Here is a 21,636-nt window from a genome sequence, read left to right as displayed (position 1 = left end):
AAAGCAGTATTCTGTTTTCAGACTTCCCTTGAAAGCATCCAGCAACCAGGCGTACAAAAACTCTTCAGCACAAGATGCTTTATTGATATGATTGCGGTACAGCATTTCCAAAGCATATGAACACAAAACAAAAATAGGCCCTGACAAGTGCATTACAGCAATGCCACTTGTCAGTGCAACACTGGCCTGATATTAGCTGACAGCTGCTACTTTTCTGTTTAGCTCAATGAATTTTTATTGTTGTGGACTTTAAAGTCTCAATGTCAGTTACCATCTTTGATACATCTATGAATAAAATACAATGCGTAAGCAGAAATCATGGAACACGAAAGAGGTTTATTTAATCTAAAACGGCACAAAGCAATGTCAAAGCAAACTCCATGAACAAAAAAATCATCAAGTCTGCCGTATTGTTAGTAACTATATGTGGCCCGCCCAAAAGTGATACATTTGTCATACTTTTGCGTGGCATTTTCAGTCGTTTTTACGAGACTAGCCAGAAGCGTATTCGAAAACGGCACAGAACAAGACGAAATGCCGTCAGTATTCGACAGTATTCTCCAACAAACACACAACTTCCATTATTTGAGCAAGTTTTTTCAAATGAGGCAATAAAACCATCACGTCTCAAGGAGCACCTTACAAAGATCCACACGGACATTGCTAACAAGGAGCGTCCCTTCTTTTAGGCCCTGAATGAGCAGCATGGTAGGAGAACCATCACCAGTCTCTTTGACTATCAGACTGACTGCCACGAAAAGCAGTCAGTCTGATAGAGACATCCTATAGCATCTCTCTGCTAATAGCCAAATGTTGGCAGCATATACAACTGGAGAAAAATTGGTGCCCCTGCCATCAAAGAGGTAATCTCTACTGTGCTGGAGCCCACGCAGGTGCAGAAATCCACATCACTCAGCAATGACACTGTGGCACGCAGAATTAACTAAATGGGTGCGGATAAAGAGGAGCAGGTGTGTGGGATTCTGTTTACCCTTCAGCTGGATGTGACGACCACTCCCAAACATTGCTCTGTTGATGACTTACGTTTTAATGTCCCCACCAGTGAGGACATGGCTGAAGAATTTTTGTTTTCCAAATGTCTAAAAACGGACACAAAGGGTCATACCCTTTTCAATGCTCTTCATGGCTATTTACAGGAAAAGTCCAATTACAAATATCCTGACATGCGTCACTGACGGGACTCCCTCAATAGTTGGCAGGTAAGGTGGCGTCACCGCTCTTCTTAAGGAGCATTCCTCAAAGGTGCTGACAGTCCATTGCGTCCTGCACTGCCACAACCTTGTGGCCAAATGTAAAAATTAAGCTCTTAATGAGTCCCTCAATACCGCAGTCAAGGCATTTAACAAAATAAAAGCCCACGCCCTAAATGACAGACGGTTCCGACAGCTATGCCAAGAGAATGATGAGATTTTTCAGCGTCTTCTCCACACAGATGTGTGCTGGCTCTCAAGGGAAAACTACCTTGTTCGTTTTTGCAGTCTGATCGACTCCATTGCGTTTCTGGAGTCGGTCGATGCAGCTCCGGGGTAACAGGTGACTTCCAGCCACTGCGACATCATGTACCTCACAGACTTCTTTGAAAAAACAAACAGCCACATTAAAGCTCCAAGGAAATGGTGTTATTCTTGTCCAGTGCAAAGCAGTTATCCGCAATCTCATCTCCAGGCTGGATCTGTACAGAAGATAAGCAGAAGGCAGTTAGCTCATTTCCCACAATTGACAAAGGTGGTTATTGATTGATTAATTAATTAATTGATTACGCTTATTTAATTTCAATGAATTATTGCATTGCTAATAATAAATAATAATAATAATAACCTAATCATTACAGGTATCTGAGGAGCTTACCGATGACTGCCTGCTCATTTACGTGGAACACCTGAAAATGGTTCATGCTGATCTTGTTAATGCGCTTCAGGGACCTTCTGGATCTTGAAGTTCTCGTCTGGGTGGTTCAGTTCTTTCAGGTGGATGTGGTCTACTGCGAGAATGCCATCCAGGAGCATCTTGTTGATGTCCAAGTCACCTTGCTTTTCATACCTTGGGCTGGAGCAGCATGTGGACCAAATATGCTACAAGTTATCCCGCTCTTTAGGAGAAGGCCAGCCTGCTGCTTCTTGCTTTCCCAACCACATATCTGGTGGAGAAGGGATTCAGCCAGGTCCTCCACATGCAGTCCAAGTATCGAAATCGTTTGGACTTGGCAGCTTCTGCTGCACTATGGCTGAAACGTACTTCTCTGCAGCCCGCAACAAAAAAACTGGCAGAAAAATGTGAGGCGCTGGGCTCCCATTAGTTTTTCAAATTAATTTCCTTTGAAAATCTGCCTTTGTTCTCTGTTCTTAAGTGGCAGATTCTTTTTCATTGGAACAATTATTCTGTTCATTGCTTGGCATTTCTGATTAGCTGTTTAATCAATACTTTATTGGTGGCTGTTTCTGATTGGTTCCTCTTTACTGTATGTTACGACTGGAGTCGTTAAATGTGATTATGTAAATGAGTGTGCAGGTACTTGTTTTTGATTGGTGCCTGGAGGACGACGGGGGACGTCCGATTGGTGGCTTCCCGGATGTGACGAGTATAAAAGCGGCTGACGTGGACTTCCTGGAGGACCCCTCCTCTGCTCATCTCAACCGGCCACACTGTTTGTTTTGTTTGTTAAACATCTTGGTTTGGAGTTTGTAGGAGTGAGCTGCCATTTATGTTGCCTTAGTTCTTTCCTGTTTTTTTAGTTAGGGAGGTAGGTTTTGTCATTTGGTTTATTTATTTTCGGTTAGGTAAGTTGATTATTATTTAGATAGTTCCTTTTGTTTGTTGTTTTGGCACTAGCTCATTCTGAAGTTATATGCTCCATTTTTGTTATATTTAAATCAAACATATATACTTTTTAATAAATATCACTGTAAAATGTTTAACTTTGTATGTGTTGGCTGTTTGGGATGGGACGAGGAGGGACCTTTCATGTTATGATCTGGCCACCCCTAGACGGGTCGAAACACTGTAGTTGATCAAAGTTTGAACTGAAATTTCTAGCCGTTCTGATTGGCTGAAGTTAGGCGTATCTAATTTAAGTTAAATTTTGGCTGCTTTTTTAAAAATTATTTTATTTTTTGAAGCAGTTGTACATACCTTTTATTCTCATGCCATTTTTACTTCATGAGAAACTAATACATTTCTGTCATTCAGTGATGTACTTCAGGAAATTATTTTTTAATGATATCAGAAACACTAGGCATATCAACAATAATAGTAGCTCATCTCATTTGAAGGGTAGTGGTAAGGGACCTGGACAATGGATAGGAGGCGCTGGCCCAAAAAAGGTTGAGAAGCTTTACCATAGACAATGGAGAATAGTTCCTTTTTCAAATAAGCATTGTATGCAAGTATCTGGACATAATGGAGCCTAACATGTGTTCTATAGGTTCTCAAACCATTTATAATGCAGAATTTAAGAGTGTGTTTATCGTTTGTTTTTGTGCTTTTAAACAAGCCTAATTCCAGTCTTCCTCATCGTATATGTCTTTGAATATCTCCTCTCCAAGCATGAAACTTGCCGTTTTCTCTGTGCACCAGCCTTTTTTGTTTGTGCTTTATGTGTGATAATATTCAGAAAATCTATAAAATTCTAATTACAAAAAAAAAAAAAAAAAAAAAAACTAGATGTATTTAGTCTCTGTCTGTATTTAGACAGAGACTAAATATACAGAGGAATAAACCTAAAAGCAAAAGGTCTTTCAAGCACTAATTAATACACGGTAGTGGCAAGAACAGACAGTTTGAAATGCCACAGCACTACCAAAACATATGTACAAAAACGGTTGAGACCACATCTAGTACTAATATACTAAGTACTAGTACTGTATACAAACCATAACAATAATAAGAAACTTATCACTTATTTATGTTTTTAAATTAGATTTTATATATATTTTCAATATTATTTTTCATGTCAGTATTAATGTCATGAGGCTGGTAAGTGACTCAATGATACTTTCAATTTGACTCATTATGACTTGATTAGAGACCTGTAGACTATAGGCTAACCGCGGTAACGCTCGTTAATGATCGCCATACATTAGCACAAACCGATGGCTCCCTCTCAGACAGGTATAAGCTGTGATTACCACATGCCTCTGGAATTGGGAATCTTTGTTTCTTACCCACTGTGACTGTGTGGCAAACATTTTTTGTGAAGCATACACACAAAGTCCTAAGTGTCAGCCCTGAGTAATAATATTTTACATAGCAACAACTCTTATGTACAAGTATCATATTTATTTTTTGCCACACAAATGTGTGTGTGTCTCAATCATGAGTACTATGACAGTGTTATTGTGTTATTGTCACAAATCAACATATTAGCCTTCTTCAAAGTTAGCTAACATTACTACCTATATTTTATTGTGCATTTGTATTATTTGTGTGTGCATATCTGTGTGTCTGACACCCTGGATGAGAAGACCAAATGAGAGAATGTGTTGAATGACATGCAAAACCTACTGATCAATGTGTTCAAGGTTCTTTCTTTAATCGTCTCAATAAATAAAATAAAAATTCACAGCTATATAAATAAATGCATAAATAAATAAGCTGGCAAAGAATAGAGTGCTTTCTCCAGGTCAGGGGGGGATGTTCTGCCCAGGTTGTTTAACCCCTTAACTGGCAGCATCCCATCCATGGGACAAATTTAGGTTGTCTGAATTGTCTGCCTTTTTCTCCTCTTTAAACTCTACCAGTGTCCATTATGACGCTTTTATTGGGCAGCCTAGAGTCCCACTTTTTGATTGACACCGCATTCGAGGAGGGTTATCGCTAGAGTGCAGGGGGATGGGGGTGCGATAGAGGGGGGGGGGGCATCGTTCTGCTGGGGGGTTGGGTTGGAGTACTGTTAGAGGGGAGTGCGGGGGGGGGGGGGGGGGGGGTAGTAGCGTATCACAAGAGGGGGGGAGGTCTGACTGTACACTAATCACCTCTCCCTCCCCCGCTCTAACGGCGGCGGCAACTTGCTAAAAGTTTCCAGTATTCTCAAATCCAAAACTTGACAGATATGCTATTTTATTTATATAATTATGAGTAATTTCCACTATCAGTAATAATGTGTCTACCAGAGAATTCCTCTAGTCGTCATCTTTCATTAGAGCCTCATTGATGACTGTATGTTGAAGCACTGAGGAGTTACAGTCATTTGATATTTGTAAATCAGATGTTGTTCAAGTGTGAAATTTGGAGACGCCAAATAGACTCTGAATGGCACACTTGGACAACACTTGTACATCCTCAAAAATAAACATGTCCAAAATGACATTTCTTTTTGTGCTATCTTGATCAGTCTTGAAATCCACAAGCAGAATACTTTATTCTACAGATTTATTGTATTTTCCCGTCCATACATTCAACACTCATTGTGTATTTACAAGAAATAAAAATAAAAAATCTGGGAGAAGCAAAATTTTTCCATTTCTTTTGTGTTACAAACGTAATATCTACAAACTACTTACAGTTAAAGTATTTGACTGAAAAAATAGAAAATTTAGCTCATCTTCATAAAGAGACCAAGCTTTGCTTGTAGTCCAAATTGTTCAAGAACAGCAGCTGATTTAATTTGGGTATACCTTTTCAGCAATTTTTGGTGACTTTGGAGTTAAGGGGTTAATTTTGATCAATTTTAACAAAATATTGTCACACAAACGTCGCCATGTTGTTCACACTGCATTCTGGGTAAATGACGCCTACTGGGTTCGACTGTGCTAGCTCCGTCAAGCCAAAACACCGATGAGTAAGATCTTTAAGTCATGACAGTGTAAAATGAGACAGATAAGTAAAAAGATTGACCTCCTCCACCTCCTGGCTGTGCTACTGCTGTCTGAAGAAATGCACCACTCTGGTCAAAAACAACCAATCAGAGCCAGGATGAGGACCTCAGTGCTGTTGATCAACTTTAGGCACGCTGTGCTAAATGTGCTAATGGCGAAACAACTTACCATTACTGAAAAACTGCCTCTCCCAGCTGCCTCTCTGTGTGGTGTGGAGGCTGCAGCGCCTCCGACTGGAAGAACGTGAGGAGAGTGGTGCGGACAGCAGAGAGGATCATCGGGGCCCCCCTTCCCTCCATTCAGGACATTTCATCCCAGCGCTGCGTGTCCCGAGGCCGAAACATCATCAGTGACCCCTCACACCCCCACCATGGACTGTTCTCCCTGCTGCCCTCTGGAAAGAGGTTCCGCAGCATCCGGTGCAGGTCCACCAGGTTCCGAAACAGCTTTTTCCCCACTTGCCATCAGACTGCTGAACTCTTAACTGGACTGCACTCAAAATCTGGTCTCCACTTCATACCTTGCACATGTACAGAGCTAAGTAACTTCCTTTTACTGTCAGTCCTGCACTTTATATTTTATATTCATATTTATATTCATATTTTATACTGTATTTTATTTTATTCTGGAGTAACCTCACAACATTGGAACCTCAAAACACTGTCCTGAGCCATATGCAACGAAATTTCGTTCTGTATACACCCTGTGCATGCAAAATGACAATAAAGTCAGTTTAAGTCTAAACTGTTTATCAGTGGCCATGCTAACTTGCCTGGCCATTCACGACAGGTTCTGCAGTCAGGGAGAAGTTGCAGCACAGCAGAAAGGAAGGGAGGGAGGCAAATAGGACCCAATATTGTATGGGTCAATTCTTTTGTCCCATATAATATTGTCATTACATGGTGACAGTTTCAACAAATATGTAAATAAATATTTTTTGTTAGTTACATACTGCAAATTTAAAGCTGCAGTATGTAACTTAATTGGGTGAAGGACTTTTACAGTTCTCAGTGCTAAAGATGAATACTTTACTGCAGCTCAATACCTGCAGTATTTACAGAAGTTGAGTAATGTAGCTTTAAAGATGTAGTATTTAACTTTAACTGATATATATTTTAAAATACTTTATAACTTTTATAAATAAAAGTTTTACCTGCTTTAAGAGGCAAACAAAATTGTGGTAAAAGATAAACTGTTGACTGTATGTCACAAATATGGGCAGCTTCTGGTTCTTGTTGAAGCATATTCAAATTAATTTGCAGATAGGGATGCATTTAAATATACAGGTTTCCCCCAGTGCACTATAGGCGTGGCGGGCCGCCATGCTTTCTGTACCCCCCCAACAGGCTAAGCATTGTGTGTCTTTGTTTTTATTAAAAATAAAAAAATATATTTTTAAATAATGTTTTTCTTTTAATAAGCTGGACTGCAAGCATCTCTTCTGCACTGAGCATTTCATTGGCAGGGCAGAATTATTCCTGAAAGAAAGATGGGTTTATAGTTTTATTAGCTGATGCATTGAACAGGTGGCGTGCACCAATCAGACCGCTGGCGCCTCCATCCTGTTGCGGCCACTTCGCGCACCCTGTTGTTGCTCGATCTATAGTAACAAAATCTAACTATGAAAATTATTCTTTGAACTTATACAAAGTAAATTTAGCTCATCTTCTTGCCAGATGAGGGAACCATGATTAGTTATAAAAATAGACCTTATTTGGGAAATATTTAAAAACAACACAGTAATACTGTAGATTATTTAGTTTTTATAAATTTTAAGAAAATATTTTCACAGAAATGTCGCCATGTTGTTCACGCTGCAATGCATTCTGTGTAAATGACTTGTAATGGTCCAACTGCCTGGCTCCTTCAGCCAAAACAGTGATAAGTAACGTAATTAAGCCTTTTTAATTTGAACCAGAGCGCACTGACATAGATCAGAAAGTAGAAATAACAAGAGGTGATGATGATGGGGAAGACCAAACAGAGGAAGAGGACAGAGTTGGCCGTAGGAGCTGCTGTTGCTGCCTTCAGCTTAATAAATAAAACAATGAATGACACATAACTCTGGTCGGACTGTATGATCTGGTAAGTACTTCTGTAGTTCTGTGTCCAATTAGGCAACAACTGCTTAGGGTCCAAACTTTGTTCGGTGTTGGTAGTGGTTTCACAATACCGGTGTTCTAGCTCCATTAGCATTTCCAGTAGTGATAACTCCATTAGCGCTGCTTGTCTTTGACGTTTCTCCCAGGATCTGTAGCGCTGTGTCCAGTTCGGCAACATCTGTGCTGTTTAGAGTCCGGTGTGATGGTAACAGCAACACCGGACTTTATTACCACTGACACCAGACCTCCATGGGTCCGATCGGATTGGTGGTTTCAGTACCGCAGGTGGTATAGCTCCTGTTAGCATCTCAAAGAGTGTCCAGCTCTGCCTACCTAGCACGGCAGCACTGCATTTATTTTTAACTCGTTAAGGTAACGATCACCTGTTAGAGCCTTCGTTAGTTCTGCTGGTATAAATGACTCAAAGTGTTTTGGAGAAATGTCCAGGGGACAGATTAGGTCCTTCATTGTGTTCCACTCTGGCTCTCACACTGCGCTCTCCTTTCTTTCATGTGGGAAATTATAAAGACTCACCTCAATTTTTATTATTATTTTTTTAATCATAGCCGATAGTGACACAGTGTTGAATTATCTAGTATTACACCAGCTTGACTGGTGTGATATCATACTGCGATATCAACGCAATATAATAAACATTAACTCAGGAAAAGTTAGCCTTCCAGTGTTTCCTCTGTAGACTGCAGTACAGAATGGACCAAAACGTGTCATCAACCCATTGGAGAAAAAATGGCGACCTCCATGGGTGAAAACCATAACAAAAGATGTAAATTTTTGAAGTAATTCTGAGTTTTGGCGCATCACAAACAGCAATTTTTTAGGTAGTAGGAAAATTGCAACATATTTAGGCCAAGATGATGAACCAACATTACTGAATGGTTTGGAAATCTCACTGTTAAATTAAAAGTCCAAATTCAAAGTTTGGTGAAGATGGCAAGTTAGATCATTCCTCTACACAAAATCTGTTTGAGCAGGCTACCATCAGGCAAGCTCAGAACATCTTGTCGGACAGGTGACGTGCTCACATCAGAATATATTCTCGTGAATCAGGGAGAAGGTTCAGGTTTCCTTTGCGTAAATAACCGTCTGAAACATTCATTTGTACCACTCTTCATTAGCCTGATAAATGGCCGACTAGCAGGGCCTGTACAGAGGCAATGCTCACCGAAAAAGCTGTCGCAAAAAAAACAAAAACTGTTTTAATAATTTTTGTTTCACTGTAACATTTGTGAATATCAAATTTTGCTCTGTTTTTATCAAGTAATAAAACACATTTGAACAGCCAAGCAGTGACTTTGTCAAGCAAAAATACATATATTGTACATTTAAATACTTTTGCATGGTTTATAACCTGCACACTCAAACCCTTACGCTCACTTTAACTGAGTCCACACTTGATAGAGGACTGTATAATACGCAGTGCGAGTATTGGGCCAAAGATCTGCATCTCTAATGTTTACATGGTCTAATGAGAAACATCAATTATATCAGCTCAAGATAAAAGGTAAGCATGTCTCTGAAAACAGTGGTGGTCAAGAAACATCATTTAAGAAAACAGAAAAAGGATTAAATTGAAAAAAAAAAAAAAAATCAACCTCTTTTTGTAGTCCTGTCAGTTGAGCACTTAAGCTCTCGATCCTCAGGGCAGATTCTCTGAGCTCCTCTCGGGCCATGATAGCCGACGCTCCATTCATCTCTGACAGATGATGCAAGTCTTCAAGCTGAAGAAAGAAATACAATTGGAGAGCTGAAACAGTCAAATGTCAACTTCTCAACCTGAAAGAGGAACTAAGACATTCTTATCAGGAAGTCTTAGTGGCTTATCAGCCACTTCCTGATAAGCAGGAAGTTTGTGCATTTGGTTTGTTGTTGTAAAGAAACTTTCAGTTTTACTTCATATAAATCTGTATAGAAATGCATGAGGTGTATAGAAATGCATGAGGTGAGGAGGAATTAAACTGTTTTTAGCTGCATACTTTAAAAAGCCCACCAAAAGTAAGTATTAGCAAATAGTTTTTATCTACACTGTTCATCCCCAAAGCAGTTAAGACTTTACTATTAAAAACAAGTCCTTATTCCGTCATCAAATCTTAAAGTGAACTTATCAGCTCTAATCATGGAAATAATTGAATGAATAAAACAATGCTCCGCTGATTATTTCAGGGTAGTGTTGTATAAATGATCTTTTTCCATCATGATTCCGGAAAGAACCATGATAACTTGCGGTTTGGCGCACCAGGGTGGTCCATCAGCAGCCCACCTCAAAAATGTTAAGGAGACCTGAGAGAAAGCTGAAATCAGAAAAGTAGAAAAAAGCTAATGCAAGAAAGAGCAGAATAAGTGCACAAGAGACTATTTGTTTTGTTTGCCAGGGGACAAGTTTTTCCTGATGTGCAATCTTGTCATCTGGCTGGCCCTGTAACACTTGTTCTTGTGTTACAGGTCGACTATGTTCGTGTGTTACCGGTTGACTATGTAGCTGCGTGCTCAGATTTGTCAGATTGGAGCGGAGCAGAGACAGCGGTTTGAGGCCCTGCAAGAAAAATAAATGAGCAGCATACTGTGTGACAAGACAGAAAGCGTGAGAGCTTCTCCCCGGGCTAAATCTCCAGCCCACTAACCAGGGGTCGCATTAACAGAATATTTTACAAATTTGAATGGTATATATATATATATTTTTTTTTTTAATTGACAGAAAAATCTAAAGCCCGTCCGTCTTTTTGAATGATACTTCTCAGGGGTGTGACAAGTATAGTCACACCCCTGACTATACCTGTTGCAGGCGTGCAGGACACTTCCAAGTTTATGAACAGAATGACTAAATTTGTGGTAACTAAAAACATCAATCAAAACAAATCCCTTCTCCATATCATCTCCCACATGATGCTTTACTAAATGCATCTTGCTGACCAGGAGTTGATGGTGTGTTGAAGAATTAAGGGCAGGATACCTGTTATTATGGGCACATCTGGCTAAAAAGCGCATTCCAAACTTTGGCTGAAGTGCCTCGTTTAACAAGTCTACAGTACATACAGAACAGAGAAAATTAAAGAGAGCCTCGTGTTTTGTTAATCTACTGTTTAAATGGAGAAGACTGTTTACCTTGTTAAAAAAATAAAGAAATGAATGAAGACTGTAACAAGTGCAGTACGCAGCACAACCAATTGTGCACGTGGCTCCGCCTGGCTCTGTTCGAGCTGCAGTGACAGGATACTTTCAATCAATCATCCAAGAAGATTTTCACTTGACTCATCCTGTGTTACAATAAAAGCCTAAATGGAGCTGGAAGGTGTTAAAAGCTGGGAGAAGTTATGATGCTTATTCATATGGTGCTCTAAAAAACAAAGCAGTAAAATTTTTATTAAAATCTTATGTCAGGTTTGCTTCAGGCTCGAGCCTCTAAAGGCGCTTTTCCACTAGCTCGCCTCTAACTGGTACGGTCTAAGTCCGTCTCAGTCAGATTCGTTTTTTAGTAGCAAATCCGGCGTGGCTCAGCCTGGCTGATCTCAGAAGTCAGTAGCTACTTCAAGGGATAGAGCTCGCAGGACCGAGCTGAGTACGACGTCCAACCAATTTGATTGACAGCTCACCGCTTGGGTGGGGCTTTGGGGTGATTGGAGGGGGACAGAATATGACTTCAGGGATCCAAGCCTTTATCACTGATGAGAGCTGGAGAAGGCGGGCCCTCTCCTGTTGAGTACAGTGTATGCAAGATTTTACACAACGGTGCCCCAGTAGATTATATAGTAGGCTGCCCCAGTCATTGTTGACTCATGGTTGCTAAGAAGTTTACAAGACCCACTGATTTTAGTGACATAGTGGGTGTAAAATATTGACTAAAATGTTGTGCTACATGACTGGCTTTATTTTCACACTTGCATCTAACTTTATGACACACAAAATTACAAAAGGATCGTCCATATTGTCTCCAAGTGTGTTCTGGGTAAAGCTTGTCACCAGCCGTCCACCAACATCATCATCAGTCACTTGGCAACAGATGGCAAACTAGATAGAGCATTTTTATGGACTAAGTTAACATAAGTGGAGCTCCATGAAGCGGCAAAGTGAAAATGATGGAAAAAAGAGAGCAAGGAAAAGCCAAAAACTGGACGCATATTTTGTTCCTCGTCTTGGAGATGAACCGGACTTTTTTGTTGGCAGATTCAGACCCGCCAAAACTGCCAGCACAGCGAAGGAGCCGGACTAGTTACAGGTAGCAACTCTGACATTATTCACAAAGTGAGTTAACTGTAGACCTTCTGTAAACTGTATCAGCCCAGCCGCCTAGCTTACATCCTCTTTTCTCTCTGTCGGTGGTACAGCAGTGATGTCAGGGACTGAAGGCTGAGTTATAGTCGCTTTCAACAGTTCAGGTTGAGCGCGTTTGAGCCAAAACAGCAGTATGGCATTTATAGTTAAGTTTTACATTGGAGCTGCCTGGAAGAGAATCTTCCAGATCATCCAGTTTGTGTGAATGGCGGTGCGCACGATCTTTCGCCGAGTTACAAACATCCAGAGGTGCACGAGGTGCTGCGGCACGCTGCCATGCCTCTGCGTACCCGCTTCAACTTGCACTGCCGCATGCTCGGTTCAACAAGTCAACAATAAACCTAGCTGCAGCAGTTGCTAGCTGCTCTAGGCTCCGAGTTGAAAATGATAAAGTGTCAAAATGATCCGATTAATTCAATCCAAGTCTATGGTTCTCCGTGGTTCTGAACTGATTTGAATTTGTGTCATTTCATCATTAGTGACCAGTAGCCTGATGTTTCTGTTTTTCACTTGGTTTGTTATATTTCATTCATGAATTTCAGAATGACAGTCACTCTCTGTGGTGGTGAAATTTGTACGCTCTGCTGTTGAGGGCATGTCTATGTTGTAAATATATTATCATGAGCTTTATTATTTGGGTATAAAGGGCGGAATGTTTTGCAGCTGAATTAGCAGCTGCAAAACTGCTAGCAGCTCGTTGCTCTTAAGGGCAGTAATAAAGAGAAACGGAGCAGCTGGTCAGCTTTCAGTCTGGCTGCACTTTCCTGCTGACAATGTGAAACACCAAAACTATATAATAGTAGCTTGAGATGTGAAGATCAGGTGTAACTATTAGTTTAAATCTTTTGACTACATTATATAAATCTAAAAGGTTACATATTTAAAAAAATAAATGTAGTTATATTAAAATGTATAGCAAAATAATCAATTGATCTGAGTCTTTATCATTATATTTAGGCCAGTAATAAATTTCTATAAGACAAAATGTAATATCTGGGTTTATTTAAGTTCAAAACTAAAACCTCTAGGTTTTTCTTTGCCGAGTGTTGCTGCAGACATCAGAGAATTGAACACAGTTGCTGTACGCTCACGACCCGCCCACAACAACGAGGAACAAACCATGTTCATTTCCATTTATATGGATCGTGAGGCCCCACTTTCACGGTCTATATTCATACTGAAAATCAAGATCAAGCGAGCTTTTGCCCTTCTGCTCCACGGGAGGTTTCTGTCCTCCCTGAGCTCGCCTTCGGACACCTGTGTTACCATATAAATGGAAATGTTCATTTCCATTTATATGGAACGTTGAACCGCACTGTACCGGTTAGAGGCGGTCTAGTGGAAAAGCAAAGTTGATCATTTGGATTGGTTCGTGCTCATAAATAATGTCTAAGGCAGGGGAGAGGATGCTATTGAGTCGATCTTGGCAGTAAGTGACAAACTGAACGCCACCATGAGGCTGAAACCAGCACGTCCTCTTCTGACAAGCTTATCAAAATATTAACCAAGATAAAAAACGTTTGCAACTTTATTAAAGAATTAAAAAAAATAAAAAAATAAAAAACGTGTTCAAATTAATGACCCAACAAAAATAATGTCAGTAATTATTGTTTCAACAAGGTGTTGTGCAAATTTGTGCATTTCGGTTCCATTACCAAATAAAAAAAAGGCGACTCAAAGGCCGACTGACTAGTAGAGCATTAGTTCAAACATCGCTGTGTTCAGGGAGAGCTTATTAATAATTGCGAGATAAACATCAAGCCTAATGCCGTAATGGACTGGCTTGCTGAGCACAGGCGGTTGCCAGGGCAACGGGTGTACTTAAACGACAAAGAAAGTAAAAAGGTGAGAGTGGTTTACCTTTGTGTACCTTTGCTGTGGCGCATTATAGCTGCTGTAATTTCTGAACGTTCAATAAATGACACAAATGAACTAATTATCTCGTTCGTTTGCGAATATACGTCACAACATCAAATAGGACAAATATATTTCTTTAAGTATCTAAAACAAATGGCTTCAACTGTGATACTTATTTTAAATCATTGTCTAATTAGGCCCGAGCAGCAAAGCGCTGCGAAGGCCTATTGTATCTGTACTGTTTATTAGGCCCGAGCAGCAAAGCGCTGCGAAGGCCTATTGTATCTGTACTGTTTATTAGGCCCGAGCAGCAAAGCGCTGCGAAGGCCTATTGTATCTGTACTGTTTCTTATTATTACGATTCTGCCCCCCTAAAGAGGTGCCTTTTTGGGGGCTTTATCATATTCAAAAACTCACCAAACTTGGCGGTCGCGACTAGAAAATTTAAAAATTTTGAATTTTATGGTTGTCGCAAAAATCGCAAAAAAAATTGCTCAACGGCGGCAACTAGCAATTTTCTGTTGACACAATGGTATGAACGTACTTCATCGTAGAGACATGAAATTTGGTACACTTGTAGAGCTCACCAAAAGACTCAGAACTTACATTTAATGTTATAAGCCAACTATCACAGGAAGTCGGCCATTTTGTATTGAATGTCCATTTTGGACATCGATTTTGACGTTTACAGCCTTCGTATTTGATCGAACTCCTCCTAGGGATTTTGATTGATCGGCTTCAAACTTGGTCAGTCTGATCATAAGGCATGGTTGATTTAAAGTTATCAAATTGGTGAGTTTTGGAGTATGTTGAAGGGGGGTTAGCAGGGGTCAAAGTTCACCTACTCGCCATGAAACACGAAACTCTTATATTTCCTATACAAAAACACATAGAGGGACCAAACTTTCAGTGATTGATCGTCATCGGGTGTCCTAAAATACCCTGTGGTGAAATGATGACATCACTTAAGCCACGCCCCCTGAGAACAGGAAGTGTTATGTTTTACTGTGAACGGTCGCTATCTTAGCCCTTTGACCTAATCAACATGAAACTGTGTCCAGAGACAGAAGACATGTTGGTGTGTGGAGCATTCCAACCCTGACCAGCTTTGACATAGCAGGTGGGCATGGCGGCGTGGCGAAGTGACCTGTAATGCCGTTGCCATACGTTTGGCTCTGAATTCCACAATTTCGGGCCCAGCTGCTCCCAACTCACTAGGATGGATCCTTATCCACCCACCGACAGGAATTCATAACAAAATTTGGTGGGCGTGGCCTAATTTCTCTATAGGGCCCCCTAGAGTATTTTAAATGAACAGCCCCAAGCCATGCTTTAACCTAGAATTACGAAACTTGGTACACATGTGTATCTTGTCAGGACGCACAAAAAAGTCTCTTAAAGCCATGCTCTAAACCCAACAGGAAGTCGGCCATTTTGGATTGAATTTCAGATTTGGACTGCGATTTTGACATTTACAGCCTTTGTATTTGATCGAACTCCTCCTAGGGATTTCGATTGATCGGCTTCAAACTCGGTCAGTCTGATCATAAGGCATGTTTGATTTAAAGTTATCAAAACGGTGGCTGTATGAGCTTGCTGAAGGGGGCCTGACTCATCCTGGTGTGATGCCTGACAATGCTATGTCATCATATTATGACGTCATCTAAGCCCCGCCCCCTCAGAATGAATTAGAGAGATCTTCTGTGTAATTACATAATAAACAGTCCATGTTTGTCATTTGTAGGGCAATGCTGCCCCCTGCTGCCCACTGAAATAGTTTCATTATGTCAGTAATTCGACACCAGAGGGCAGCATTGCCCTACGGAATGACAGAGTTCAATTTTGTAATGAAAAGGAAAAAATTAAAAATTTGTAATTCTAACAAAAACTCACAGAGACACCAAACCTTCAGTTATTGATCATCATCGGGTGTCCAATAATATCCAATGGTCAAATGATGACATCACTTAGGCCACGCCCCCTGACAACAGGAAGTCTCATATTTTACTGTGAACGGTCGATAGCTTCTGCACCAAACTTGGCCTGAGTGATGCTGGTGGGATGCCCGTCGGACCTACGTCATCATATTATGACGTCATCTAAGCCCCGCCCCCTCAGAACAGGAAGTGCTATTTTTTTCCTTGGAAACTTTCATCTATGGCTCTCTTGACCTAATCAAGGTGATTCTGTGTTGGATGACAGAAAGGAAGTTGGTCTCGCTTGCTTTAAAGTGCCAAAAGTTTTCAATGGCGGCAACGCCGTTCGTATACGTTTGCCTCTACATTCCACATACTTTGACCGAGCTGCATCAAACTTGGCCTGAGTGACCCTGGTGGGATCCTTGACGACCCTATGTCATCATATTATGACGTCATCTAAGCCCCGCCCCCTCAGAACAGGAAATGCCGTTTTTTTCCTTGGAAAGCTCCGTTTATGGCTCTCTTGACCTAATCAAGATGATTCGGATGATAAACTCTGTCAATGCTCGCTGCTGGCTGAACCGTGTGGGCGTGGCCAAATGGCGAATATCAGTCCCTCGCCATATGCATACGTTTGGCTCTAATTCACACATGGATCATCCGATTGGCGCCAAACTGGATATGTATGACCTTTGTTCTGCTCTAAAGAGCCCAACGGGTTTGAGATGTAATTTGACTCCACTGCGCCCCCTAAGTTAATACATTGGCTGTATCTCCTCGACGCATCGACCGATCTGCACCAGATTTTTTGACAGTCGTCGGGGAGCGCCGCCGAATGCATTCACGCGTGTCGCCCGGTGGACGGGCGGGGAAAATGCGCAACAGCTTCTGCGGCGGCTAGCGGGCGGCGGTGCTGGAAACTGCGGCAGAGCTCCTGCGGTGGGGAGTTGGCTGCGGCTCTGGAAATCGTGCCAGAGCTTCTGCGGTGGCTGGAACCCCCGCGGTGGCCAATAGGCCAGAGCGGCGCTTGCTGCGAGGGCCGCCCGAGGCTGCTTGCAGCTTTAATATTTGAATTAAAATTTTTTTTAAAAAACTAGTTTGGTGCTCTCTGGCATCTTGCTTTGAGCATAGAATCTGAGAGGATTTTCCTCCATCAAGCATACGATTAATTTTTGTCTCTTATTTAGTGGAAATATTGATATTAATGAGACTTTATCCAAAATGACAATCTTTTTCAGCCTGCATTTTGAGCTCATTTTCCACTGCTGAAAATGAGATGCTAACATTCACAAATGACATTGAAATAAAATCAAGTTCAACATCTGGTTTGAAGTGACACCTCTAGAACCTGTTGGAGGAAAATATCCCAACTTCTTTTATCTGTTAAAATAAAAGATGAGCTTTTATCTTAACAGTGCTCTTTGGTTCCTCCTCTCCATCTGAAATTTCTCATATTGAGGTCATCAAACCAAAGTTCAGATCTACCATAACTGATTGATACCTGTTGGCCTCAGATTTGCAATCAGCTTCTGACAGAGAAACCAGCGACATCCTCCTATTCCAGTTTCTCTCACTGAGGGAGAAACTGGATTAGATTTTCTATCTGATGGAAGCCCTACTTCCATAAAATAAGTCAATAGTGTGACTTCCCATCCACCTTACCTGGAGGGATCAGTCCCTTATGCTAAATTTTCTTTGACCCGAGGCACACCAGAAGTGGCGCACCCAGGTCATACAGAGACCTAACAGCCTGTATCAAAGGACCCGGTAATAGTGTTGCAGTCAAGATCACTAACCCGAGACTAAGACAAGATCAAGACCAGAGTGTATCGAGACCGAGACAAGACCGAGACTTTTAGGGTCCAAGACCGAGTCAAGACCAAGACCAGCGCCCCATGCTACATGACACAATATAATGTGAAATATGATCAAAATTGCTAAACAAATCAATAGTGATTCACATTCCCATAAAAACACCTGGTAATTACATCTAAGTATTTCAGCTCTAAATACTTAGAGCTGAAATAAATTTAACCATCGTTAAAAGCAGAACAAACTCTTTGTTCTACTTATCTTAAAAGATAATGCCCTGTGCATTTGCCCATATCATTCATGTCAGAAATCACCACTGTCTGCACCATTAAACATTAGGGGTGTAGCGATACAATAATCTCACGATATGATATACGATATTCTCATCACAATACGATATGCATCATGACATTTGGCAAACGATGCAATTCAATATGATTCAATGCACTTTTACGATTTTCTGAAAGATTTTAGAAGGACAGAGTGATTTTAGTGACATTTTGTGTTCCATAGACTTGGATTGAAGTAACTGAAAACTAATTAAAAGCACCAACTACACAATAACTGACTCTGATTGGACAGAGTTTAACAGTCTACAGCTGGACAAAATGAATCAAAGATGCAGTGAGAAAATTTGTTTCCGTCATTTAATTCATGTGGATTTGACATGAAACTCCAAGTTTCAGCAGTGATCCAGCCTCTGTAAACTCTCAATATGCAAATGATTGCACTTATGTTTTTCTTTTGGACATACTGTGGCTGCATTTCGGAATAAAAAACGTATTGTGGACTGTAGGGAAAAGGCTTTTCTACCATGGCTCCGGAGTTAGCCGTGGTTGTAAGCCATTTACTACTAGCTCCTGGGGGAGTGGCTCTGCCTCACCCTGTAGTGATCGACTCCTTGCAGCTGCGTGTTGCCGCCATTCCCCTGCTTGGATCTCTGAGTAGCTGCCTCTCAAACTGCCAGGATCTCATCGTACTCTCAGTCTCTGATACTCTTTTTGTCAGTTGCTAATAAGAATGATCGATTTGCCATTGTCATCATTGCGATCCTCACTGTGCCCACAGTGCGGCTGCAGGTTTCCCCTCTTCGTTTTCCAGCTCAAAACAGAGCGCCACTGCATGCAGTGTGCTCATTCTTCAGGTAATTCTTTTTCCAAAGGAATGTCCTTGCATGGATAACAGGAGGGTAAGGTGGGAAGGAGTGTTACGTTTAGATATCTTCAAGGAGATTGGAAATATGCAGCCCTTCCAAGGCAACATGGGGAAAGCCATGTCTTAGGTCTTAGATTATAAATTTCAATCTTCCCTAAAGTCTCTCCGATACATCTCAGTTCCCGATTATCCAAATTTGGTCGTTCCACTGAGCTGAAACTAGAAACTTCTCCAAGATTGATTCCATCCCGCTAGTGAGTTTTGGAGTCCTCAGCTGGGCTGTGAGTCTCAGCAAGACTCACATCCAACTTAAGATAAGATTTATTGTCATTGTCATCAACAGATTACAACGAGATTGAGATCTGTCCACACCAACAGTCTGAGTGTTCGCTAGTTCGGCCAACTCCATCACAAATTTATCAATAAGCCAGGTATCTGCAAGCTCCAAACAGCAGAAATCCTGTCAAGAATAAATCCAGGATGTATCCCGCAAGGTGTGTCCCCGCAGAACAAGAGGGCTCTCCTGTGCCCAGTCTTCTCGTAGAGAAAATTTAATCAATTGCATTGACAGACCGATTGACCAGCTCCATAATTTGTAGATTTGGAGGATGTGGCTCCAAAAATAGAGAAAAAGACAGCACAAAAACATAGCAAGCAGGGCAGGCATGGGCAGGGAGGGAGCAGAGGAAAAAAGCGTCCGCCTTCACCAAGAGCAAGAGAGGAAAATGAGGCAGAAAAGGAGAATCCGTCCTTCAGAGGATGCAGACCCGGAATTTGGACACAGCTATAGAATTTTGTCTGCCCCTCTGAGCTGCTCTTTAGAACTACAGTGATGGCAGAATGTCAGTACTACAGACATGGCGGAACACTGAGTTACTACAGAAGGCTGAGCTGGCACTTAGAAATATGGAAATAGCACATTGACGGAACACTTAATACAGAGAAGATGGCAGAAGAGCAAAGGAAGTAAGTACCATATGATTCATGAGACCTGACAACCACAATAGACTGTGGAATGAGAGCATCACATACCCTACACGTCTTCATATATTTCACAACAGATTTTGGGCATTATATGACTAGTTTAACCCAACCACTATTATACATGGGATTATTGTGGCCCTTTTAAATGAAGCTTACTGAAAATTTCAAAATAAAAGCCTCAATATTCCTCTCAAGTTAGTGCACTGTCTTAGGCAGTGCACTATTATTAGCCTTTATCATGTTTTAGATGTTTCTCTGGTTGATCCTTGCCTGATTCAGCTGATTGCTGTTCAGCAAACACCTGTCAATTGAAATCACCTGGGCTGGGAAACACTGCTCCAGTGGAAAAGTGCCTTATGTAGATGTAACCTGGTTGTATTTCTCTTTTGTTATAATTACACAAAATGCCCTTTTTTTGGTTAACCTTATTGTTTCTTACCTGACTGAAACACCTTTAAAAAAAAATCTGTCATTGTTTTAACCGTGTTACTTTAAGAGCGGAAGCCCCTCCTTTTTATTTCTTCTTCTGTGGTATTGTCTTTAAATTGTTTGCGCCCCTTAGACCCTCCTCTTTTGTCATGTCCTGCGGGAGAGGTGTGTGCCGTTTATTTTTCATCTAAATACATCCAGTTTATTTATAGAGCTATTAAGTTAATTTTTGTTACGTACTTCCGTTTTGTGTAGGACTTGGAGTGGGCAGCCTATATCACGGTTGTTTTCAGTATGTTGTTCATGTCAGGTATGTTCTATAAAAACGGTTTATTTTGTTTATTGTTGTGAGACATGGTCCCCCCCGCCCTTTTGCCATGTTGTCCTGCGGTAGAGGACTTGGAGTGGGCAGCCTATATCACGGTTGTTTTCTGTATGTTGTTCTCGTCAGGTATAATAAATCGAGAAATCATCCTCTTTAAAGACAAACCGTGTCAAGGCCTGATCACTTAATAAAACCAGCACAACGCAGAAAGGATCACCGAGCAATTGTTCCTCTAAGTAACATGAAATAATTGCATCCAATAATGTTGTGACAATGTCAGTTTTTTGAGTTTGTAAACATCAACAGTATGTTCGTCTTTTGTTCAACATGTTCTCGAGGAATTAACATGTTAACCTGCGCTGATGAGATGTTTGTGTGTGTGTGAGGGGGAGGGCGTGCATGCGTGCGTGCTTTCATACTTTAGCCTTGTAGGTGCTCTCCATGTTGTCCTTGTAGATCTGGATCTGCTCTTCATTCTGTGCTCTCATGTCAGCCAGGGCCTGAGTCAGTTTAAATTCATATTCTTCCTTCCGACCAGAGTCTACCTCCACCAGTCGGGTTTCATACCTGTGTCGAGCCTCCTTCACTTCCTAAAACACAGTGCAGTAGTGACTTGGTGTTAGAAGAGTTATGATAGAGATTTCTTTTTTACAACACTGCAATGATGCAAGTTGCCAGTAGAGGTTGCCAGTAGTAGATATGAAGGGCAGGTTCAAGTGAAACTGCCCTTCAAGGAAGGGCAGGTTCCATATCGTCCAGTTTGAGTGAAAGGTGGCGCACAATTCATGCCAAGGTAACCGTCAGAGGGGCATGACCTGTGACTAATTATCTGTCAAATTGTAGACAATGCATGCGCCCAGTGGTACTCCTTTAACACAAAAGGAGTACCACTGGGTTCTATTATAAATCCAACTCTGTTTTCAATTTATGTA

At 41.1% G+C, this 21,636-nt stretch overlaps 1 protein-coding gene across 1 annotated transcript in view; it reads right to left on the bottom strand.

The window, feature by feature from the left end:
• The window catches only part of lmnb1 (lamin B1), a 42,672-nt gene that overhangs the window by 9,164 nt on the left and 11,872 nt on the right, over positions 1–21,636 (bottom strand). Inside the window, exons 4-5 of the mRNA XM_023338226.1 lie at positions 21,124–21,294; positions 9,550–9,675 (exon numbers count right to left, since the gene is read on the bottom strand). Coding sequence (XP_023193994.1) covers positions 9,550–9,675; positions 21,124–21,294 — 297 coding nt within the window. The remainder of the gene's footprint in view (positions 1–9,549; positions 9,676–21,123; positions 21,295–21,636) is intronic.

This window comes from Xiphophorus maculatus, chromosome 8, assembly GCF_002775205.1.
Source record: "Xiphophorus maculatus strain JP 163 A chromosome 8, X_maculatus-5.0-male, whole genome shotgun sequence".
Classification (NCBI taxonomy): Eukaryota; Metazoa; Chordata; class Actinopteri; order Cyprinodontiformes; family Poeciliidae; genus Xiphophorus; species Xiphophorus maculatus.
This window is presented reverse-complemented; position numbering and strand designations above follow the sequence as displayed.